Source organism: Acinonyx jubatus, chromosome B2 (genome assembly GCF_027475565.1).
Source record: "Acinonyx jubatus isolate Ajub_Pintada_27869175 chromosome B2, VMU_Ajub_asm_v1.0, whole genome shotgun sequence".
Lineage (NCBI taxonomy): Eukaryota > Metazoa > Chordata > Mammalia > Carnivora > Felidae > Acinonyx > Acinonyx jubatus.
Genome location: NC_069385.1, coordinates 78,871,648 through 78,897,411, shown reverse-complemented (window position 1 = coordinate 78,897,411; position 25,764 = coordinate 78,871,648). Strand labels below are relative to the sequence as shown.

Sequence of the window (25,764 nt, the reverse complement as noted above, 5' to 3'; positions counted from 1 at the left end):
ATTTGGGTTACTTAGCATTTGGGAGAGTTGATTGTTCTTTTCTTATTGGAACTTTTTTTTTATTCCCACTTGGCCTCCCTCAGTTTTCCTCTTCTCCAATTGGCCATTCCTTTTAAGTGTTCTTGTCCCCCATCCTAATGGTGCAGTGCCCCAGGGTTTAGTCCTTGACCTCTTTTCTTCTCTTTCTAAACTCACTTCACTCCTTTGGTGTTGTCCAGACTCATGGTTTTAGATACCATGTATATGCTGACAGTTCTTAAACATCTTTCTAGCTTAGACCTCCGACTTGAATTCCAGACTTGTATATCCAGTCTCATTGTTCACTATCTCTCCTTGGGTGTCTACTAGATATTTAAAACTTAATATGTCCCAAACATAACTCTGGCTCCATAGTCTTTTCCAGTTCAGTAAATGGCAACTTCATTCTTCCACTAACTAGGCCAAAAACTCTGAAATCATAACTGACCTCACTTTCTCTCACACATACACCCAGTCAGTTGGTAAATCTTGTTGGTTCTACCTCAGAGCATATCTAACATTTGCCTATTTCTCACCACCTCCACTACTATCATTTTGTTCAAAACAACTGCCATCTTTTCACCTGGATTATTATAACAGCCGTATCCCTAGTTTCATTGATTTAATCCTTGCTTTCCTGGTGTATTTTAACGTAAGAGTCCGTTTTCCTCTAGATCTCCTCATGTCTTTGCTCAAATATCTTCTCAATCAGGCCTTCCTTGGCCATGCTCTTTAGTACCACAACTCTTAACCTTCCAGTCACTGGTGAGCTCCATTTCCTTCTTTATTTTTCTCTGTAGCCCATCCTCTGTGCTTTGTAATTTACTTATTTGGTTTGTTGTTTGTGTCTTCCTGAACTTGAATATAGTTGCATCAAGATAAGGATGTTTGTCTGATTTGCTCAATAGTGTTTGCTCTGTTATCTAGAGTACCTCCTAGAACATGACAGAGTGAAGTTATTTGTTGAATGAATGTCCCTCCTCAACTGCTTTGCTGTTATAAGTTGTTAAGGATGATGTATGAAGCACAGCCTGTTGGGTTTAAGTTTTACTGTATTTTCTAAGCCAACTAACAATAGCTAGATTTGTTTAAGATGGTCTTGTTAACTTATTATAAAAAGGTGTGTACATTACTATGAGTAGCAGTTCAATAATATTCATTCCTTTTTTGTATACATTTTCTTCTTTCCCTTGTCTCAGGTTTCAGGCATGGGAATAAAGGGACAATTGATTTTTATCAATATATTTGAATTATCTGATTTAGTTGCTTTAATAGAAATTCTTTTGTTAACCTTTATTACTTTAGCTATAGTTGAATAGTGTCCAGGTGAGATACTTATTTAGTGGCATGTTTTCAGAGGATGTAAAATAATCTTGACGGTGTTTTATACATTTTTTCCTTGGAGCATAATGGAAGATGTTAGCTTAAGTGAAGGGTCAGATGATAAAGACACGACTGGCCCATATTTTTTTTAGTGTGATTATATTATCATTTTTTAATTTAATTATTATGGTGGAGTTGACAAAATCAATGTACCTCAAGGAAAGAGGGTAACATGCTTTGTGAAACTAACCATTTATGCTCTATTCTAGAGTTTAGGCAGTGGCCAATTTATAAAGTATTAAGAACATTTAGGAAGGTCATGGAGGCTAATAGGAATAGTCATGATACTAGCCTGTCTAGTTCTTTCACCAACTTCCCATGAAACTGAAAATTATAACTCTGATACTATCTCTATGAGATGGAAGTAGAGGCTATCTAATCATCAGTTATTGCAAGAATTTTGCCCCAGAAGAGGGGCAGTAGGGGAGTAAAAGCACATACGTGCAAAAAGTTGATTGAAAAGTTTTTATTTCCTTCAAAACTTTGAGATCTTAATATATAGTTTTAATATCTTGCAAATCTCTTTTTCTGGTATACCTGACAACTTTAATAGGTTTTAAAATGTCCATTCTGTCCTAATTGTCCTTAATGATGGTAGCTAACTTTGCTACATTCCAGACACATCCATCTTGGTCATCCTTCCAACCCTGTGTGGTAGGAACTACTAACAACATTTTAATTCTACTAGAGTGGTAGGTACTCTCAATTCTCTGAGGTTTAGAAGGCTGTTTACCATATACAAAGTGGCTTTACACTGTTTTAAAATTCCTTTTATCATCCTTTGCTCTTTTCTGCGGTCTCTTGCCCCTCTTTGTCTAATTTGCTGTGTGTGCAAATAAAACCAGTAATACTTTGTTAGTTTTATATTTAAAATTTTAAAGTAACTACACCTGACTGCTTGATAGACTGTCCTTATTAGTACAGTTGTAAATGCATGAATCTCATATACACATTCGTTCTCTTCTTATCCTTGCCCCGACCTGGTCAAGGTTAAATGGTTTTTAAATAAATGATATTTTACTTCATTTTGTCAAAAGGGATGAATGAATGTAATTTTTCTTGCTTATAATGGCATTTGTATTTGTATACTTGCATTTTAGAAGCCTCATGCCTCTTGCATGTTTTCTGAAAGTTGGACACGTTAACAGTATTTTCTACTTTTCAAAATGTATTTATTATCTGCCCTATTGCTTAGAAGTTGACTGTCATTATAGCCAGAGCTGTTTGACCCATACCTGACAGTGGGCTTATAGGAACATCTTGTTCTTGTCAACTTGACTTTGAAAATGGGACCTAATCTGGGGCGCCTGGGTGGCTCAGTCAGTTAAGCTACAGATTCTTGATCTGAGCTCAGGTTTTGATCTCAGGGTGTGAGTTCAAACCCCACATTGTGCTCTGAGCTGGGTGTGAAGCCTACTTAAAGAAAAATTCATAAACTTTGATCTAATCTACTTTTCACAACTGAATATACAAATAGCTTACAATTATTACATATTTTAAAATACCGCATGAATGAGATGCCAATTCCAGTCACAGTGGAAAAAACACCATCTGTGAAATGAATTGACTCTTTATGAAAGCCTTAGTAGTTCTTAACATTTTATTGAATTATTTATTTATTTATTTATTTAATTCATTTATTTATGAAAGAGAGAGCATGTGCATGAGTGCAAACAGAGAAGGGGGCAGCAGTGGTGGGAGAGAGAAAATCTTAAGCAGGCTTCACATTCCCTGCTGAGCTCCATCCCGTGGCTTTGGGATCACGACCTGAGCCAAAATCAAGAGTCAGACACTCAACCAATTAAGCCACCCAGGCACCCCTCTTAACATTTTTGAATGTCTTTTGCTTTAGGTTATTTTTTTGGTCAGGGCAACCCAACAGTGTTATGAATAGATATGAAATTTAAATAATCTTTCTTATATGTTGTTATAAAAACTTTTTATGTTTATGTCTTTGTGTTATTGAATGCCCATTGTCATAGGTAGTTGAGAATGGTCTGTTAACTCTCCTAACATATTTTTTTTCCCTTCAATACTCAAAATAAGCCCAGACACGTTTAATTATTCATATCGGTATTTCTCAACCTAAAATTCTAATAAATTTAGAGATATTGTGATAGTGTAAAAGTAGTGCATTCTAAACTTTTTCTTTTGTTCTATATAGGTATTCCAGGTATTGAATGAAAAGAAACAGATACATGCTATAAAGTATGTGAACTTAGAAGAAGCAGATAATCAAACAATCGATAGTTATCGGAATGAAATTGCTTATTTGAATAAACTACAACAACACAGTGATAAGATCATCCGACTTTATGATTAGTAAGGATTTTTTTTTAATATAAAAAGAACAGGGGCGCCTGGGTGGCTCGGTCAGTTAAGCGTCCGACTTTGGCTCAGGTCACGATCTCGTGGTCCCTGAGTTCGAGCCCCGCGTCGGGCTCTGTGCTGACAGCTCCGAGCCTGGAGCCTGTTTCCGATTCTGTGTCTCCCTCTCTCTCTGCCCCTCCCCTGTTCATGCTCTGTCTCTCTCTGTCTCAAAAATAAATAAACGTTAAAAAAAAAAAATTAAAAAAAAAAAACACTATTTTTGCTATAATTCTACAGATAAAGAAGATAAATACTTAGTCTTAATAGTGTAAGCTAACCATGTATTTTTTTGTTGTTGTTTTTGTTTTTAATGGCAGTGAAATCACGGACCAGTACATTTACATGGTAATGGAATGTGGAAATATAGATCTTAATAGTTGGCTCAAAAAGAAAAAATCCATCAATCCATGGGAACGTAAAAGTTACTGGAAAAATATGTTGGAGGCAGTTTACACAATTCATCAACATGGTATTTTAAAACTCATTATATGCTGAGTTACAATAATCATTAATAGTGTCATCTTACGATTTTTAGGTATTTGTTATTGGCACCTCTAGACTAGATAAACTAAATATTTGGACGCTCATTTAAAGATGAAGGCACAAAAAACATTTCTTTAAAACACCGTTAACCAAAGGATATAGTGCATGAACTCAAGTCCCCACAGCCATAATGCATCCATAGTGCAAAATATACCATATCTTTATTAGTATTAACATAGTCCATTATCCTGTGTCTCCAAATAGTTCAGTTATAGCAGATCTGAGACTTAGGGGTTCAGGCATCCCAAAGATCTGAGATGTTTATTGTGCTCATTATGATAGTCGTTTTGTATTGTGTCCCTTGTGTGGGAGTTGGTTTTATTCTTTTTCAATTGTTAGCCCTAGGTTGTTTTTTTTTGTTACTTGGACTTGGTTCTTTTAGGGCTTCTCTGCCTTTACCTTATCCTTTTTAAAAAATAACTGCTAACCTAGATCAATTGTAATTTTTCTCCTCATGTCTCCCTACAAGTTAAAAGATAATTCAGTGATTAAGATCAGGGCTGTAGGGATAGAGGTGTCAGGAGCATTAGGGTCTTCCATCTGACAATATAATTTATGATGTTATCTAGTGGGTGGTGAAGATCATAAACTCTGAAGCCAGAGTGCCTGGGTCAAGTCGTGGCCCTGTCACTTAGGTTTTATGACCTTGAGCAAATTACTTAATCTCTGTGCCTTAGTTTTTTCACTTAAAAGGATAATATTAGTATAGTAATTACCCCAGTTCTGGTGTGAGGATTAAATGATTCAAGATAAGCAGCAAACTTAGAATAGTGCTTGGTACATTGCCGGTACTATATCTTTTTAGAAAATATTAAAAATGAGGGGCTCCTGAGTGGCTCAGTTGGTTAAGTGTTTGACTCTTGGTTTCGGCTCAGGTCATGATCTCACGGTTGGTTGAGATGAGCCTTGCGTCGGGCTCTGAGCTGACAGTATGGAGCCTGCTTGGGATTCTCTTTCTGCCCCTCCCCAACTCACATGCTCTCTTCTCGCTCTCAAGATAAATAAACATTAAAAAAATATTATACATGAGCATTTACTTTGACCAAAGGAATCAACTAGGCCAGTAGATTGTGAAATTTCTTTTTTTTTTTTAACATTTATTGATTTTTGAGAGAGAGAGAGAGAGACAGAGTGAGTGGGGGAGGGGCAGAGAGAGGAGACACAGAATCCAAAGCAGGCTCCAGGCTCCGAGCTGTCAGTACAGAGCCCGATGCAGGGCTCTAACTCACGAGCCGTGAGATCATGACATGAGCAGAAGTCGGACACTCAACCGACTGAGCCACCTAGGTAGCCCATTGTGAAATTTCTTTTATACTTAGAATGTTTTACATTGTCTGATATTACAATGGATTTTTATTTTGAAGGCATCGTTCACAGTGATCTGAAACCTGCTAACTTTCTGATAGTTGATGGAATGCTAAAACTAATTGATTTTGGGATTGCAAATCAAATGCAACCAGATACAACAAGTATTGTTAAAGACTCTCAGGTAAGACTTAACGAATGGTTGGTTACTACCCACTACGGTTCAGTTCCATTTCACCTGTAAAGTATTTTGCTAATGGGGATTTTATTTTTCCTACCTCATTCTTCAAAGGATTTGAAACCTTTGTATTAAGAATAGATACTATAAGAATAAAAACCATATTTAATACACTTTAGAGAGTCAAGATCAGGTAGAAATAAATCTGGCACTTTTAAATGATTTTCCTATAGCTGAGGTAGAGAAGCATAATGCCTGTCTTGGAAATCACCTTTGTCATGATCTTGAGTTCACCTGAAACTTTGTCTCAGAGATTCCTGGTAGCAACCAAAGAGGGAATTGCAGTTACATGTTTTTTTTATTGTCCATGAGGTAAGATTATTTCATTCTTCTGGAGAAGTAAAGCTTTTCCTATCACTTGCATTTGAAAAAAAATTAAGTGGGCCTTCATATTGGAAACAACCATAATATTGTACTCTACTGCCTTTTTCTAATAGGATATGCAGTTACAAACAATAAATTTGTCTCCATAAAAACTGAGGTGATAACACCAAAGAATAACTAAAAATAATCCTGCTTGAAGTCAAGATGATGTGTTCTATGTATGCAGATTTTTGGTGTGGATGTGCCGTAATCCTAGAAGTAAAACTAGACTATTTTTAGGAGGAATAGATGAACAGCATGCCTTTGAAATAATTCTATTTGATAATAACTTCTCTTTGTATCAAAAATATGGCTGAACATGTAATTGTAAATCAACTTGAAGATTCCCTCTATGGCAAGGCCCTAAAGTACAGGTATTCAGTGTTTGAAAACAGAACCACTAATTTTAGACTAAAATAAATGCCTTTTAAGGTTGGCATAATCTGACTGTGAAAACTCTTGCATGATTTAGATTCCTGCCCCATCTCACTCTGGACATGGGCCCAGGGAATACTTGGAGACATAGCTAGATTTTTGATTGGTTGGTTGGTTGGTTGATTTTTTTTTTTTTTTTTTTTAAAGCATTCTAGGCCTGTTCCAGCACAGAGAAATGAGTGATATCAATTCCTCAAGTTTATGGCCATTAATATAATTTTAGCCTCTACAGTTTTATGGTAGTTGCCCATCATAATCATAGAAAAAGCTTAGCATTCTGAAAGGAATAACTTTTCTGATTATGGACCCAATTTATTTTTCTGGAGTTGTGAAGAAACTTATGTCCTAATATCATTGTCAGTTACTTGATTTTTTAAAATATATTACTGAAATATGTAATTATTCAAGTTTCTAAGAATCTGACATTTGTGTTTTAAAAAATCTAAAGCAGAATAAAATATTTTCATTGATTAGTGTTTTCTGTGCTTTGGCATACAGGTTGGTACAGTTAATTATATGCCACCAGAAGCAATCAAAGATATGTCTTCCTCAAGAGAGAATGGGAAATCCAAGTCAAAGGTATTATGAAGGTTATTTAGATCCCATTTATCTGGCATCAGAAGGGAATGGACTATTCTCTGATTAAACCTAACAGATAACTGAAAGTTGCTTAAGTTCTAAAACTTTTTAGGCCATTTTAGAGACCTTGCTTTCTTTGGCAAATGGTCATGGGATTCAGTTTTACAGTTATTGATTTGAGACTGTTCTTTTAATATTGTTCTTTTAATACGGGATGTCTCAACAATGTGCTCTAACAAAAAACGTAACCAGGGTATTTTTTTTCAGTTTCAAAATGAAAGGTAGAAATTAAGACTAAATTAGCTCAGAGTTAAGCACATTAAAATGATCTTTGAAGTCTTTTGTTTCCTCTTTGGTTCTTACATTTTATCTCTTACCATTTATTCATTTGTGAATTCTACATTTCCAAGTACAATTCTAATAGGCAGTTTTTTCCCAGCCTGCCACAGCTACTTTCCCACTTGCCTTATTTTACCACCTCAGTGAACTTTGTGTTAGCCTCATTGGTGTCTCTTCTTGGGCTCATTTTGCTTGCCTGGATGCCTCTGGCTCCCAAGCTAATCCTTCGTTGCTCTATAGCAGTGTAACCAAGTGCATGCAAGCATTACATTGTTGTCCAGGGACCTGCATTCAAGTAATAGACCTGCCTCTTTGTTAACAACCATCTTTATGAATTAACTTGCCTGGTTTCTTCATCTATAAATTCAGCTTATAAACAGTACCTGTTTTAAAGGTGAGGATTAAATGATAAAGAATATAAATCACTTAATACATTGTCTAGCCCTAAATAATTGCTTGATAAATATGTGCTTATTTACTAATTATATTTTCCTTCCTAGAAAATTGTGGCTTCTAAATTTCTTCTCAAATAACTGACATAACATTATGTCAAATAGTCTCTTATAAAATTCTTTTTATTATTTGTTTAGCTTCCCCTTTTCTTTTAATACTTAGATTTGTTGTCTTTTTTCTTTTTCTTGGTTAGACTTTCCAAGGTTTTGTTAATTTTAAAGAACCAAGTCTTCATTTATTAATTCTGTTTTCATTTGCTCTCTAATTTCTGCTTTTATCTTTATTAATTGTATTTCCTTTAGGTTTCTTTTTTTTCTAGTTTCTGGATTTAGATAATTGCCAATTTAATTTTTGTATTCTTTCTTAATGAAAACATTAAAACTGAATTTCACTGAGTTTTACTTTAACTTCTACTTCCACTTTTTTGTAGTATTAATTTTCGTTAACTCTAAAGTTTTCAGTTGCAGTTTTAAAATACTTTGAAATAAGATTTATTTTGAATTGCTTGTAGAGTTCAGATTTTTTCAGTTTTCAACTCAGTGCTTTAATATTATGGGTAAATCTCCATTCGATGTAATCACCTGCTAAACAGTGGCCTTCATGATTCTGAACAGAAGACAAATTTTTTATCCCACCATGTGAGATAATCCCTGCTTGTGAAAAGCTCAAACCCTTCCCAGTCTAGCTCTGTTTGCAAATTACTTTCCAATGAACATCTGTTGGCTATTTGGAGTTTCTATTCTGAGGTCTATTGGGCACATTCACTATTTCCCTCTGCTTTCTGTTTCAAATGCCTCTACTATACACGACTTGTGGCTGTTGGTAGTTTGTGTCCCTTCGTATTCTGGGGTTTTGGGGTATGGCTTTTCACTTTGTTTTGTTGTAAATCTTCTCCATATGTCTATGGTTTTGCTACAGGCTTCTCTGTCTGTCTTATCTGGGGATTTGGACAGACTGAAAAACTGTGCTGCAATCTAAAATGCAAAACAAATAAAAAGCAGAAACAGACTCCTAAATACAGAGAACAAACTGATGGTTGCCAGAGTGGGGGGAGGTGGGTAAGAGATCTGGCAAAATAGATCTCCAAAAGAGGAGTGGGAGGTACAGGCCTCCAGCTCTGGAATGAGTAAGTCATGGGATGGAAGGTGCAGCATAGGGAATCTAGTCAATGGTACTGTAATAGTGTTGTGTAGTGACAGACAGTAGCTATACTTGTGGTGAGCATAGCATAGTGTATTGAATTGTCAAGTCACTATGTTGCACACCTGAAACTAATGTAACATTGTGTCAGCTATACTTTAATTAAAAAAAAAATAAATAAAGGGGCGCCTGGGTGGCGCAGTCGGTTAAGCGTCCGACTTGAGCCAGGTCACGATCTCGCGGTCCGTGAGTTCGAGCCCCGCGTCAGGCTCTGGGCTGATGGCTCGGAGCCTGGAGCCTGTTTCCGATTCTGTGTCTCCCTCTCTCTCTGTCCCTCCCCCGTTCATGCTCTGTCTCTCTCTGTCCCAAAAATAAAATAAAAAACGTTGAAAAAAAATTAATTAAAAAAATAAATAAGAAAAACTATGCTGCCACAGCCACTGCTATTTTTCTAGAATCTGAAATCCTTTTTTAATCCATGATTTATGTAGAAACGGATTTAATTTCCAGATGGTTAAGTTGGAGGAAGAGGAGTATTTTCATTAATTTTTAGTTTTCTTTGTGTTCAGCAATGGGGTCTGTTTTATCTGCCGTTTTCTGAAAGGTGTGCTAAAATCTCTCTACCCTTCCAACCAAAAGAATTTATTGTAGTTTTTACTCAATATAGTTCTATTAAATGTAGTTTCAGTGCAAAGAAGTTCATGACCATCTTCTTGGTTGGTTGTACCTCTTATCATTATAAAATGCCTTTCTTTCTTCTGTTAAAAGTATTTTGTTATGTTCTTGTTCTCCTTTCCTAATGTCAACACTGCTATTCTGCTTTCTTTTTTTCTTTCTCTCTCTTAAAGTCAAAATGGTAATTATGTTATAATACTGCATTGTTTCTAATGAGATTGTTTAATACAAAGAACATGTTATGATAAGTAATATTTTTGAGAACTTACTATAACCGGAAATTATTCTTTATGCTTACCCATATCTCATGGTTACATCATTTAATGCCCATGACAATGTACTTTTATTATTTCTGTTTTAGGGGTGAGGAAATGGAGATACATAGAATTAGCTAATGATAAGGCCAGGATTCAAATGCAGCCCAGCCTGGCTCTATAATTTGTATTCTTGGGTTTAGGATAGTTCAACTTAACATTTTTGAAATCTATGCATATTTACATATTATTAATTTTATATACAAATTTATTATAATAAAATAATTTTGGAGAAAAATAAATTTAAAATTTGCAGTTAATGTTTTTTAGTTTATATTGTCGCAAGCTGACAAGAACGTAATATATGTTTTGGTTGAAATATTTTAATTACAAGTTTGTTGAGAGACTTAAAGCTCATTTCTTGGTAAAATAACCAAATATAGCAAAAACTAGAGAAAGATTTTTTTTTATGTAAACTTAATCTAGTACTTGCACATTCCTTGAGGTTTAGTTATGATTTTAAATGGCAGGGAATATATGTTTACATGTGTGTATATAAAATACTCTTACATTTAATTTTATGTTAAAATAATTTTTTTTTTTTTCTTCTGAATTAGATAAGCCCCAAAAGTGACGTTTGGTCCTTAGGATGCATTTTGTACTATATGACTTATGGGAAGACACCATTTCAACATATAATTAATCAGATTTCTAAATTACATGCCATAATTGACCCTAATCATGAAATCGAATTTCCTGATATCCCAGAGAAAGATCTTCAAGATGTGTTAAAGGTAACATTAATAGTATATGGATATAGAAAAATGATTTCATATACTTAAATTGTTTGCTTAGAAGAAATCATTGAAATCTGGCTTAGGTAGATATAACTAGTCTATTGGAGGGAATTATTGAATGACTTAGCTTTTTAAGTCATGTTAAGTTTATTTTGAAGGTATTTTTAAAAAGCTTATGAATACTTGGGAATTTTGCAAGAATGACTTATGGAATCTTGTCATTTCTGAGTGGGCTATCTAGAAAGCAACTTTTGTAGTATGGTGCAATCTTGAAAAACACTTTATATCAATATTACATAAGAAAACTTGATTTTTAAAAAAATTAATCCTTATTTTTATAGTGTTGTTTAATAAGGGACCCTAAACAGAGGATATCCATTCCTGAGCTTCTGGTGCATCCATATGTTCAAATTCAAACTCATCCAGGTATTTCTTTGAAAATCAGTTTATTAGATTACTAATTCATTACTAAGTAATTACACTAATTATACTAAGTAATTATGCTAATTACTAATATAAACAGACTTTTAGCTATAACAAAACCAGAATTTGAATGGGCTCCTTCCAGATTTCCTCCTTCCTTAAGGAAGTTTCTTTTATTCTAAAATACTAAAATAAATGAAATCGCCTTTTTTTTTTTACTTGCATTCATTTTCACTTACCCTTGGTAAGTAGCTTTGATCAATGATAAATTACATAAAGCCAGCCATTGTGCTGTTAAACAGAATGCATTTGTGTATTTTATATTTTTTTAATGGTACCAGTAGGTTATTGATTATATTTTTATTACAGGTAATCAGATGGCTAAGGGCACCACTGAAGAAATGAAATATGTTCTGGGCCAACTCGTTGGTCTGAATTCTCCTAACTCCATTTTGAAAGCTGCTAAAGTAAGAATGTCTGTTCTCTATCTACATTACTTTTAATTGTTTTGTATAGTTTAGTGAATTAGATGCTTAAACAGGTACTCCAAAGAAAACTTGGTCCAATCATAAGACAACTATGAAATATATTTCGACATTTAGATACTTGTGCTTTTTGACAAAATAGACTTACTTGATTTACATTCTTATTGTACAGATAGCACAATTGAAAGTGAATTGTCATACAAGGTGCATACCTAAGATTGCAGTCAGGTCTCAACTGGATAAATTTAAAAAGCAACCTGTCTTTTGAATCAACAATATTCTTAACACAGCTTTTGAATTCATTTCTTCTAGCCATTTTTTTCTTAAACCATCTTGGAGAAGTCTCAGTATTTGTTACATGTAATGACTTACAGCTATGTACAGCAGTCAGACCACTTCTCAAAGTGAATGCCTCAAACCTTTCAGCCTCCCAGTGTTGGTTTATGTCTATGCCACCATTTTTTGGATCTCATTGCCATCAAACACCTTGTCATTTCTAGAACCCTATGTATGTTTATTGCCCACTGGTTTAGTTAACCAAGCAGTTACTAATTATTTATTTCAGTAATAACATCTTCATGTTTTAAATTTCTACCAGTGTATTATTTAGAGCCTTTTATAAATAGAGATGAATTAGTTTCCTTTATCACTAAGGTTATGTGTTCTCCAAGACAGAGATGTCTGTCATCTTCATAAATTAAATGTTGGTTTAGTCTTGAATCCTTTAAGAAATATGTAGATTTTAATATAGCTGATTATGCCTATTTATATAATAATTTGTATTATTTTTTTTAATGTCATCTGTTTATTAGTTGAAATATCATCTGATAGTCTATTTCCTGATGAGGCTATTTTAAAGTGTAGCAATTTATCTAAGACTAGCTTTATTTAAAAAAAAATACGGGAGACTAAAAAGGGCTTGAAGGTGCATATGTATGCTTATTAGTAGCTATGGTACATTTCTTTTACAGAAATATTGAGCTGTATCTTATGATAGATTTTTAGGCCAAGCTAGGAATTTACAATTCTTAATTATCTTCAATAGTTTATAAAATAATTTTGTAGTTATAAGAACAAGAGAGAAATTCATTTCATGTCAGAATATGTTTAGTTATCTTTATTAATCTGATAATCCATTGAATTTAAAAAGTTACAAAACAGGTGTGTGTTTTTAATTTCAGACTTTATATGACCGATATAGTAATGGTGAAGGTCATGATTCCTCTTCATCATCCAAGACTTTTGAAAAAAAATGGGAGAAAAAATGATTTGCACCTACTCACAAACTGTCAAATATCAACTGTAAAAATATATTGGACTGTTATACTCTTGATTCTCTGTGGAAACTGCTCTTAAGGACAGCTTAATCCTGAAATGTCAATGGCAGAAAAATTCAGTGGATTATTCTCAAAAGAAAACTGTAAAAATAATAACCACTAATGATACTATATATATTAAGTTGTAGAATTGTTCTCTCTCTTTTATGCTTTCCTGCAAATCTACTCTATTTGATATCATACCACACTTAGAATAGTGGATGGACAACTGAAATATATTCTGAAGAACTATGTAAATAAAGCTTTGTAGCATAAAATGACACTAAAATGTAAAAAAATGTATGGTTATTTTCTTTAAGATAATGCACTGCTGGTGTGGCAGCAAAACACTTTAAAAAAATTGAGTTAAGGGAAGACACAAGAGTCTTCAAGAAGAAAATTCCAAAGGGTTTGAATTCTAAAATAGATTTCCTGATTGCTTTATGGCACTGATACAGTCCAGAGTTTTAGAGCTGCACTGGTTCTTTTAATTCTCCCTTTGATTCTTCATAATACTGATTGTTTTTGGTGTTTAGAGTATCATGCTGGCTTCTGTGGTATAAGTTGTATAGGGCGTGCCCTCAGTGTATGACTTGCTGGGTAATTGGTAATTACCAATGTAGTCTTAGAATCTTTGGGACTAAATCTAATACATTCTCCCTCCATCTTATCTTTTCTTTTTTTAGATTTCATTAGACTTTTTTTTTTTTTTTTAAGTTTATTTGTTTTGAGAGAGAGCGTGAGCAGGGGAGGGGCAGAGAGAAAAAGAGAGGGAGAGAATCCCAAGCAGGCTCAGTGCAGAGCCTGACTCTGTTAGTGCAGAGCCTGACTCGGGCTCGATCTCACAAACTGTGAGATCATGACCTGGGCTGAAACCAAGAGTTGGACATTCAATGGACTGAGCCACCCAGGTGCCCCTCAATAGACTTTTTTAGATCTTTTTTAGATCAGTTTTAGGTTCACAGAAAAATTGAGGGGAAGGTGCAGAGATTTCCCATATAGCCTTTGCCTTCACACATGCACCATCTCCCCTATTATCAACATCCCCCACCAGATTGGTACATTTCTTAAATTTAATGAACCTACATTGGTACACCGTAATAGTTGTCTGAAGTCCGTAGCTTACATTACAGTTCATTCTTGCTGGTGTACGTTCTGTGCATTTGGACAAATGTATAATGAGAATACAGAGAATTTTCATGGCTCTAAAAATTCTCTGTGCTCCTCCTATTCATCCCACCCCTACCCCATAATCCCTTGGCAACCACTGATTTTATTGTGTCGATAGTTTTGCCTTTTCCAGAACACCATGTAGTTGGGAGTTGTACAGTTGGTAACCTTTTCACATTAATTTCTTTCACTTAGAAAAGGTTCCTCCAGGGGCACCTGGGTGTCTCAGTCGGTTGGGCGTCCGACTTTGGCTCAGGTCATGATCGAACAGTTCGTGAGTTTGAGCCCCGCATTAGCTCTGTGCAGACAGCTCGGAGCCTGAAGCCCACTTTGGATTCTGTGTCTCCCTCTTTCTCTGCCCCTTCCCCGCTTGTGCTCAGTCTCTCTCAAAAATAAACAAACATAAAAAAAAAAAAAGGTTCTTCCAGGTCTTTTCAGTGCCTAATGATATTCCATTATGTGTATGTACTGCAGTTCATCCATCCAGCTACTGAAGGTCATCTTGATTGCTTCCAAATTTTGACAATTACGAATAAAGCTGCTATAATCTGTGTGCAGGTTTTTGTGTGGACGTAAGTTTTCAACTCTTTTGTGTAAATACCAAGGAGCATGTTTGATGGATTGTATGTAAAGAGTATGTTTAGTTTGGCAGTTAGGAAACTGCCAAACTGTCTTCCAAAGTGGCTGTACCATTTTGCATTCCTTCCAGCAGTGAATGAGGGTTCCTGTTGCCCCACGACCTCGCCAGCATTTGGTGTTGTCAGGATTCCAGATTTTGGCCATTCCAATAGTGGTATCTCATTGTTTTTTTATTTTGCATTTTCCGGCTGACACATGATGTGGAGCATCTTTTAATATGCTTACTTGCCAACTGATACCATCTTTGGTTAAATGTCTTTGGTTTATTTTTTAGATTGGGTGGTTTGTTTTCTTAAGGTTAAGTTTTAAGAATTCTTTGTGTATTTTGGATAGCAGTCCTTTATCAGATATCTTTGCAAATATTTTTTTCTCATTCAGTTGTCTTCTCATTTTCTTGATATTGTCTCTCACAGAGCAGAAGTCTTTAATCTTAATGTTCTCCAGCTTGTCAATTATTTCTTAAATGGATCGTGCTGAAAAGTCATCACCACACCCAAGGTCATCTGTTTCTTGCTGTGTTATCTTCTAGAGTTTTACCATTTTGCGGTTTACATTACATTTAGATTTGTGATCCACTTTGAGTTAATTTTTGTGAAGAATTAACAAAGTTTGTTTATCCCCTCACCAATACCATGCTGTCTTGATTGCTGTCACTTTATAGTAGGTCTTAAAGTTGGATAGTATCAATTCTCCAACTTTGTCTTCTTCAATACTGTGTTGACTCTTGGTATTTTTTCCTTTCCATATAAACCTTAGAATTGGTTTGTCAATAACCATAAGAAAACTTGCTGCGATTTTGATTGGGATTACATTCAGTTAGTAGATCAAGTTGGGAAGAACTGACATTTTGACAATATTGAGTCTTCCTATCCATGACTGGAATATTTCTCCATTTATTCTTCCTTGATTTTTTTCATCAGAGTTTTGTAGTTTTTTTCATATAGACCTCATATATATATTATGAGGTTTATTCCCAATTATTTAATTTTTGAGGGTGCTAATGTAAATGGTATTGTGTTTTTTTAATTTCAAATTCCACTTGTCTATTGCTATTATATAGGACAATGATGGACTTTTGTATATTAACCTTGTATCCTGCAACCTTTCTATAATTGTTTATTAGTTCCAGGAGTTTTTGGTTCTTTTGGGTCTTCTACATAGATGATCATATCATCTGCAAACAAGACTGTTTATTTATTCCCTCCCAATATGCATACCTTTGTTTCTTCTTTTTGTTTTGGTTTGGTTTGGTTTGGTTTGGTTTTTAAAGTAATTTCTATACCCAGTATGGAGCTGCAGCTTAGAACCCCGAGATCAAGAGTCACATGCTCTTCATCTACCTGAGCTAACCAGGCTCCCTTCTTATCTTGCATTAGCTAGCACTTCCAATATGCTATTGAAAGGAGTGGTGAAGGGACTTCCTTGCCTTGTTTCTGATCTTAGTGGGAAAGCTTCAAGTTTCATAGCATTAACTATGATGTTAGTTAGCTGTATGTTTTTTTTATAGATATTCTTTATTAAGTTGAAGTTCCCCTTTATTCTTAGTTGTTTTTTTTTTAATCGTGAATTGATGTTAGACTTTGTAGATTGCTTTTTTGCATCTGTTAATAATGATCATGTGAATTTTCTTTTGTAGCCTGTTGATGTGATTGATTACATTAATTGATTTTTGAATGTTGGATCAGCCTTGCATACTTGGGATAAATCCTCTTGAGTTGTGGTGTATAACACACAACTTTTACATTGGTAAAAGTTGTTTTTATACATTTGCTAATATTTTATTGAGGATTTTTGCATCTATATTCATGAGAGATATTGATCTATAGGTTTCCTGTAATTTTTTTTTTTTTTTTTTTTTGAGAGACCATGCATGAGCAGGGGAGGGGCAGAGGGAGAGGGAGAGAGAATCCCAAGTAGGCTCCATGCCCAGCACAGAGTCCATCAGGGCTCGATCCCACAACCATGAGATCATGACCAGAACTGAAATCAAGAGTCCGATGCTCAACTGACTGAGCCATTTAGGCACCCCTGTCTTTGGTTTTGGTATAAAGGTAATGCTGGCCCTATAGCATGAGTTAGGAAGTATTCCCTATGCTTCTGTGTTCTGAAAGAGCTTGTACAAAATTCTTTCTTAAATAATTGGTAGAATTCACCAGTGAACCCCTCTGGTCCTGGGATCCCATCTGGAAGGTCATGAATTATTGATTCAATTTCTTTAATAGATACAAACCTATTCAGATTGTTTATTTCTTCTTGTGTGAGTTTTGGCAAATTGTGTTTTCCAAGAAATTGGTCCATTTCATCTAGTTTATCAAATTTATGAGCATAGAGTTGTTCATGCTATTCCTTTAGTATCCTTTTAATGTCCACAGAATCTGTAGTTAAGTCCTTTCTTTTTTTTTCTGATATTAGTGTTATTATTTCTGATATTAAATTCTGATATTTGTGTCCTCTCTGTTTTATGCTTTGTCGGACTAGAAGCTTGTTGATTTTATTGATCTTTTAAAGAATCAGCTTTTCTTTCATTGATTTTTCTCTATTGATTTCCTGTTTTCAATTTCATCTGTTTCTGCTCTACTTATTATTTCTTTTCTTCTTCTTACTTTGGATTTAGTTTTTCTTTTTTTTGTTTCCTAAAGTAGAAACTTGGATCACTGATTGTAGAACCTTCTTCTTTTCTAACATACGCATTCAATATTATAGATTTTTCTCTGTGCACTGCTTTTGCTGCATCCCACAAATTTAGATATGTTGTATTTTCATTTATTCAAAATACTTTTTAAATTACTCTTGAGGGTATGACTACCAGAAGGCAGAAATCATCATGGGTCATCTTTGAGGCTCCCTACCACTAAATGTTAAGTTTTTTTATGATTATTTTTTTCCCAATTTTTTAAAGTTTGTCTTTAGGAGGGTTGATCTAAATTACCTTTCTTTTGCTCTTTAAAAATTATTCTTGAACAGTATGTTGGTGTCTCCTATTTAATCTGTTTTTGAAAAACCAGATGTCTGTGTAAAAATATCTCCTAACCAGGAGCCTATTTTCTATTATGTTAAATGGAAAAATTACAATGTATCGCATGTTTTCTGAAACAATAAAACCTTAGATAAGGGACAAGCTATCCAGTCAGGATGACAATATATAAATATGTTTAAAATACCACTTTTAATTGCTAAGTTATGTTCATTTTTGCCTTATATATTTTGAGGCTATTTCGCTAGGTGCATGCATAATTAGTTTTTTTATCTTCCTGGTTAAGTATGATGTTTACCATTTCATAGGGATCTCCTCAATTTCTAAATATGTATTTATTCTTCTAAATGTGGCCTTTTCAGGTTTCTCTTGGTTAATAGTTCCCTGATTGTGTGTGTGTGTGTGTGTTAATTTTAGCTCAGCGTTTCTATGGCCTTTTAGGAATATCCTTTGTAAATAACATACTGAATTTTATTTTATATACAGTCATTGATAATTTGTCTCTTTTGCCTGACAAATTTAATCTATTAATATTTGTTATGATTATAGTAAATATGTTTCTACTATAATATGTTTGCATTTCTATCTGATCCACTTGTGTCCTTCCTTTATTTTTTTTTTTAATTTTTTTGTTTACATTTATTTATTTTTGAGAGAGTGAGACAGTGCATGAGTGGGGGAGGGGCAGAGAGAGAAGGAGACACAGAATCCGAAGTAGGCTCCACACTCTGAGCAAGCTGTCAGCACAGAGCCCGATGTGGGGCTCGAATCCACTGTGAGATCCTGAACTGAGATAAAGTTGGATGCTTAACCGACTGAGCCACACAGGCGCCCCTCCTTTATTCTTGTTCCTCCCTCCCCCTCCTTTTTAGTTTTGTGTTTGTTGTTCTATTCTATAATTTTCCCTCTGATGGCTTGGAAGGTTTAGAGTCTTGGTTTTTTTGGTTTGTTTTTAGTGATTAGTCTTAAGTGTTACCGTTATTTAATTTAACAAAGACTTAAGTATCTCAGCCTTCTCAACCAAACAAGAAAGACTGTAATGTATTTTAACCACATTAGCACAACTTCTGTGACAATCGTGGTATATTTTAGTTTTATCCTATTATAACCCCAAGACTACTATTAGGATTTTATACAGAAATACTTAATTAGATTCACAGAAACATTTGCTATTTTATACATTCCTTGTACCTCAAATTATGCTTTTGAGAGGATCTCCTCTCTTTTTGAAGTATGCTTTTGGAAAATTGCTTTAGCAAAAATCCATTGATAATAAAATTATCTTTTTGCTTACTTGAAAATGTTTTAATTCAGCCTTGGTTTCATGAAGATTGTTTTTTTCAGAGTCTGTCCATCTGATTATTATTTCTAATATCCATCTATTTCTATATAAGTGATCTTCCTTTTTCCTCTGGCTACTTTGAATATCTAAAGCTCTGTGATCTGTTTCACTAAAATATGGCCAGTTATTGATTTTGTTTTGTTTTTAATCTTGTTTGGTATATATTATGCTTCCCAAGTCTGTGGAATCATGTATCTTCTTAACTCTGAAAAATTCTCAGCCATTATCTCTTTAAACTTTTTCATTTTTAGAAATTTCCTTTGGTTATTTTTCAAATCTGCTTGTTCTTCCTTGATGGTTATTTGCTTCCTCCTCAAATGTGTGATTCTTATCATTTATTTCTTTAGTCATTTTACATGGAACAATTTCATTTTCCATATCTGCAATTCTAGTACTTGAAGTTTTTGAATTAAAATCTCTTTTGTTGTCTAATTCTGTCATTGGTTTCTACCTGTGTTGGAGGTCTCTAAGGTCACCCCCAAAGTTTGATGATTTGCTAGAACTCACAGGATTTGGTCACATTCATGGCCATGATTTATTACTAGTGGATGGATATAAAGCAAAATGAGCAAAGGGAAAAGGTGTGAAGGTGTGAAGGTGCATGAAGCAAAGTCTGCAGGAAACAAGCCACAGGTTTCCAAGTGCCCTTTCCCAGTGACTCATATAGGATGCACTTAATTGCCCAGTGATAAGTTGTGACAATACCTACTAAATGTTGTCTACGACAGAAGCTTATTACAGACTTGTCACTCTAAGTGTTTTGGGGGACTGGTCATGTACTGCCTAACATGTGCTGAAATTTTAGGCTCCCAGAAGGAAAGGAGGTATTTAGCATACACCACATTGTTTGTACCTCACAAATCAGGCACTGGGAGCCTACTCATTATTTAGGCAATGGTGGGAACACTCCTCAAATCTGAGTTCCAAGATTCTGGCCAAAGGCAACCTTCCAAGCAGACCTTTTTAAGGACAGCAGTCTGAAGCTTGCAATGTTTACTCTTTACACTTACCTTCTTGTGAATTTGTTAGCCTTCATGATCTCCAATTTGCTTGATCTCAATTGTTGGAAATTCCAGAGGAAGCCAGTGTTAATCTTAAAAAATAAAACTGACAGTTATTTTACCAGCAAAAGATGGTTTTATTTGGGAATAGCAGAGAATTGCAATCTGGAACAAGCAAGCTACAGCAGAATCATAGGCAAGTCCACAGAACAAGACAGAGGAGCACTTTTGTAGAGGAAGGGGATGTTTGGAAGGCTGATATAAACAAAAAGTCTATTGGAGTAAAGTGGCAGTTTAAAGTATAGTGGCTTTTCATTGGCTGAGCTGTTGCCAGGAGAAGGAGGAAAGCTTTTATTCTTACTGAGATAGCAAAGTAGTATCCATATGCTAGGTCCATCTCTTCTGTTGGATTTGTAATTAACAAGTGTTAGGACATAAGAGCTCCCACTGCCCAATCTCCTGACTCCATTCTAAATGAGATTTCCTTTTAATTTTCACACCAGCACTTGCTATTAAACGAGTATCAGTATCAATCAGGGTAGGTTAGGTTTTGCCATGGTGACAAGTAACCCTGAAAGATGTCCATAGCTTTAAACAATGAAATTTTATTTCTCACTAATGTCTGTGGGAGAGGGAGGAGTAGGATGTTGCTCTGCATTGCCCTCACTCTTGGACCCAGGCTATCTGGTGCCCCACTGTTGTTTGCTGTGGCAGACAGAAAGGGAAAGCATGATAAATTATTGCTTCTTAAAATTACCACTCGAAGGGGCACCTGGGTGGCTCAGTCAGTTAAGCGTCTGACTCTTGGTTTCAGCTCAGGACATGATCTCACAATTCATGAGTTCGAGGCCTGCATTGGGCTCTGTGCCCATCCTTTTCACAATTCTTTGGCTAAAGAAGTTGCATGGTTTAATGTAATGATCATGCGTCCAGAAAGAGGGCTAAAAAATACATGATGAACAGCACTAAAATTTATAAGAAGATACGGCAATACTCTTTCTTACTTTGCTTCAGTCAGGGATTCTTTCCCTGTATTCAGGGCCTCCTAGGGCTACTAGGTATTGAGTGACACAGAGAGAATAAAAATATTTTGCTTTTTCTTGTCATGGCATTTTGGAGGATTTTTAATTGATGTACTTTCCCAAAGTATTGCAAACAAGTTTGGGATGCTTTCTATGGTTCTTTGCCCTTCCTCTTTATTTTCTTCCTTTCTTCCTCTCTGCTCTACTTGTCCAGAAAGAAAGTGTATTATTTTGAAAAGAGAAATGTATTAGTAATCATATTGACTAGTTGTTTAGTAAAAGTAATAATAATGTTTATTATGTTACAATGTTTGTAGAGTCATATGGGTGTATATATGGGAGTAATTTGTGTACTATGTTATTAGAAAAACACTAAATTAGCCAATTTGAGATAACAAGGTCAGCCCCTGTCGTCATAGGTGAAATGAGGAGGTGATTGTGAATGGTTTACATTCTTGCTACTTACTACAAGACGCAGGAACACAGTTGGCTTTCTATCAAGTGGAACAGAGGATCCAGTGGAAACTCTGTTCCAAAGTCTCCACTTAGTTTAAGGATATTATAATCCTCTTCGAAAATAAAAAGCATATGCAGGGGCGCCTGGGTGGCTCAGTTGGTTGAGCGTCCAACTTCGCAGGTCATGATCTCAGTTTGTGGGTTCGAGCCCCGTGTCGGGCTCTGTGCTGACAGCTCAGAGCCTGGACCCTGTTTCAGATTCTGTCTCCTTCTCTCTCTACCCCTCCCCTGTTCACGCTCTGTCTCTCTCTGTCTCAAAAATAAATAAACGTTAAAAAAAATTTTTTTTTTAAAGCATATGCAGATGAAGAAAACGATAGTCATGGAGCAACTATGGACTAGACGGAGGAAAATATAATAGAAGTTTGGTGGTAAAGCATGGGGTGGTGTGAAAAGACACCTTTGGAGAAGAGTTGGGAACACTGGGGTTGCCTATTTGTGGGGACTCGCGCATGCTGCCTCTCTTCCCTTTGGTGGCACTCTGATCAGCCTAAATAAACCTGGTACATTGCCTCTATCTCATCTTGTTGGGTACATGTAAAGCAACTATAGATAGAGACTGTTGCTTGTGAAATATTCAATAGTGGTTTTTTTTAATGTTACTATCAAAGGAAAATAATAGTCTCATCTTAATCTACTTGAAAAGTATAATAGAAGCATAAATAACACCCAGTCCCATCATCCTCAGTTAATTACTATTAACAGTTGGCATATTTGCACCGAGATAATATGTTTATAACTTTATACTCTTTATTTTTCCACCTACCTTTCTCAGGCATTTTCCTAAGTCATTTAAACCCTTCATAAATATAATTTTTAATCCCTGTGTAATATTCTATGATGTGAATGTACAAGGATATTTCTCTATTTTTTGTTTTGTGTAAAATAATTCAGAACTGATGGGAATGGAAGTTAATATTTGTCCTAAAACATAACTAATAACATAAACCCATAGATAAATAAAGATTGTGATACCATCATGGAAACTTTTTTTTATCAGCAATTTGATATTAGATTTGGCAATTGAAATTTGGGTTCACATTTAAGCTGTCCCTGATGTGTGGTGGCCAACCTATTATCTTTGTGAGTAGGTTTAATTACTATTTCAGGGCGGAGACAAAGGCTATTTAACCAGAAAATTCTGTTGATTCCATTTTCAATATATCTAGAATTCAAACATTCCTCCCCACCAGCACCTACGTCACCTTGGGTCATTGCAATAACTTTCTAACTGTTCGCTCTGCTTTCACTCTTGTCCCTACATGTTCTGCTCTTTATAGGACAGCCAGAGTGATTTGTTCCAATATGAGTCAGGCACTTTGCTCTCTCTTCAGTACCTTCCAACTGACTCCCATCTAATTCAGAGTAAATGCCCATGTCCGTGAAGGATAGGGCTCCTGCTGTATGCAGGCGTATCTTGAGTGTGGTAGGCACACTCCTACCTTATGGCGCTTGGACTTGCTGTTCCCTCTTCTAGAATGCTTTCTCCTTGGTAGCCACTAGGCTTTTTCCCTCATCTTCCTCTGTTTGTTCAAGTGTCATTTTCCTAATAAAGCCTTCCTTAAATAGCATATTTAAAGTCATTATCCCCTTCCCCTTCCACTCCATAATCCCCTTCCTTGCTGCTTTATTACTTTTTGTGTATTTGTCCTTCTAACATTCCCTAGAACGGATTTAGATTTTTGTTTTTATTTTACTATTTATCCCTCTTTCCCTCCCCCACCCTCAGTATAATACCGGTTGCCAGGATGTAAAGCTTTTTTATCAGTTTTGTTCACTACTATATTCTCAGAGCCTAATATAATGCCTGCTCCATAGCTGACACTTGATAAATATTGGTTGAATACAGAGAACCAATATTGGCTATATCAGCAACCTGGCAAGCACAATGGACTGATGTAATCCTAGAGTAGTAGACAAAATAAGATGTCCTTCATGGTCACCACCCATTCCAAGTGACTCACGTTGCAACACTTGGATTTTAGGAATGAAGGATGTTCACAGATGCAGACCATTTTTTCCAGAAATAACCTTAACTGACAGGGAGGATTTCATACAGAATTCGGGATTTACCTTTCCACAGAGGCATCACATGTTACATGCCCTACACGAAGTATGTCTATATTCAAATAAATGAAGTAAACTGAAGTTCCTGCCCTCCAGGTGCTTATTTCTGTGTTTCTCCTCTTCCATGATATGAAAAGGAATATATATATATATTTTTTTGGCTGTAGCCCAGATGTCCTAGCATTGACTTTCTAGTTCTCATTGATACTATGGTAGAGCATGTACATAGAAGTGTTGACAGAACACAAGGGGCAAGCAGTGTGCCCCAGTGTGCCTGCAGGATCTGGGAGGCTGGTGAGGGCAGGATGTGGGAGTGCTGTCCTCTTTCCCCACTCTGTTGCTGTCTCTGAGGGGATCCTGGTTCCCCTTCTGGTGGGGACTCCGCAAGGGCTGACTCTGTCATAACCAGATATTCTCCCCACCCTGGGCTGGAGGCTTCTCCATACTCTGAGGCTAGCCAGAATTCTCTGTAGGGCTGGAAAGGGCCCCCTTGTGGTAAGGACAAGAGATACTGAGATGTCACCCATCCCTGAAGTTTGGGAGCTGTGGCCTAGTGAGTCAAGGTTCACAGCCAGCAGGTAGGAGTGGATTGACAGTGACAACAGTTGTGGTTCTGGTCCTAAGCAGGATTTTCTGGTTTGGGTGGGAGTTTATGTAAATGACTGATTTGAAACAATGCTGCAGGGCTCAGCCAGGGACTGATGGCTAACTGGGTCAGGTCAGGTTGGAAGACATTGTCACTCACTGATTACCCAATCTATCCAGTGAGCGCCCAGAGCACTTTCTTGCACTCTTGTGAATCTCTGCATTCCTTTTGTCCTCACCGGCTAGTCCTTGCTGCTTAATTGTCTGTGATCAGGGGCCACATGGAACAGGACAAGAAGGATTCAAGTCAAGCAGCAGCTCCTTATGACAGACTGAACTTTTCATCTTCCTAAAATCAAGATGGCTCTATATTCAACACTCTTCTTTTCTTTTTTGTGCTATTTTGGTCCACAGATTTGAAGTCTAAATAATTTTATCTCCCTTTCTTCCTGCTTTGCCTATCCACACCCATCCGTACCACACATCAGTTTCTTTCATAATTCCTTCCTTTCGTTCCTATTTTGAAACCACCACTATTGTCTTGGCACTCAGGCATCCCCACCTCTTTATTGTGCTCTCCAATCCATCACTGGTACAACAGTGGTTCTCAATGCGTGGTTCCTGGACGAGCAGCATCTGTATTGCTTGGAAACTTTTTAGAAATGCAAATTCTCATGCTTCTCCATCGGAAACTTGAGGTGGGGCTGGGCCCTCTAGGTGAGAACCTCTGAGCCACTGATAAACGTGATAGCCAGACTCATCTGCTAGCAACATTGTTTTATCTGGTGCCCCCTAGCTCAAACATCTTGAATGGTTCCCCAGCCCCTACATGATTAAGTTGAAATCTAGCAACTCCTCTCTTATGTATTTCCTTTGCTCCATGTTTGCTGACATTTCTGCCATTCCATGCACACCTCCCTCCATGCTGTCCATACTTAATCATGTCCTTGTGTCTTCAGCAGCATAGCCCAAGTCTTCCTTCTGGGCCCAGCCCAGAGCTCTCTTCTCCCCCTGAACTTATTCTGGTCTTATGCACTTTTATGGTCTAACGCATTTATTTATCCCACCTTGTAATGACAACCGTTATTTTACATATATGGATCTAGTTTCCCCAAATAGATTACAAGCTTCTTAAGGTTTTATAATAGTTAACTTCTTAGTGTCACACTCACAATGCCTGACTCCTTTCTTATACTTCACAGGAGTCTTTCCAAAACTGGCTTGATAATAAGAACGCCTGGCATATTTGTGAAAAACATGGATTCTCTAAGGCCCCACCATAGACCTTCTGAACTAGATTCTTCAGGGGAGATTCCTGAAGATCCATAGTTT

The 25,764-nt window shown here is 36.0% G+C and overlaps 1 protein-coding gene across 7 annotated transcripts in view; it reads left to right on the top strand.

Annotated features, from left to right (window-relative positions):
- The window catches only part of TTK (TTK protein kinase), a 41,285-nt gene extending 26,448 nt beyond the window's left edge, over positions 1–14,837 (top strand). For all 7 annotated transcript variants that reach the window (XM_053222537.1, XM_053222538.1, XM_027057360.2 and 4 more), the window contains 8 exons: positions 3,566–3,723; positions 4,089–4,240; positions 5,679–5,803; positions 7,154–7,234; positions 10,713–10,889; positions 11,234–11,318; positions 11,685–11,782; positions 12,982–14,837. In XM_053222537.1, coding sequence (XP_053078512.1) covers positions 3,566–3,723; positions 4,089–4,240; positions 5,679–5,803; positions 7,154–7,234; positions 10,713–10,889; positions 11,234–11,318; positions 11,685–11,782; positions 12,982–13,068 — 963 coding nt within the window. In that variant the 3' untranslated portion in view covers positions 13,069–14,837. The remainder of the gene's footprint in view (positions 1–3,565; positions 3,724–4,088; positions 4,241–5,678; positions 5,804–7,153; positions 7,235–10,712; positions 10,890–11,233; positions 11,319–11,684; positions 11,783–12,981) is intronic.
- Positions 14,838–25,764: the final 10,927 nt, after the last annotated feature.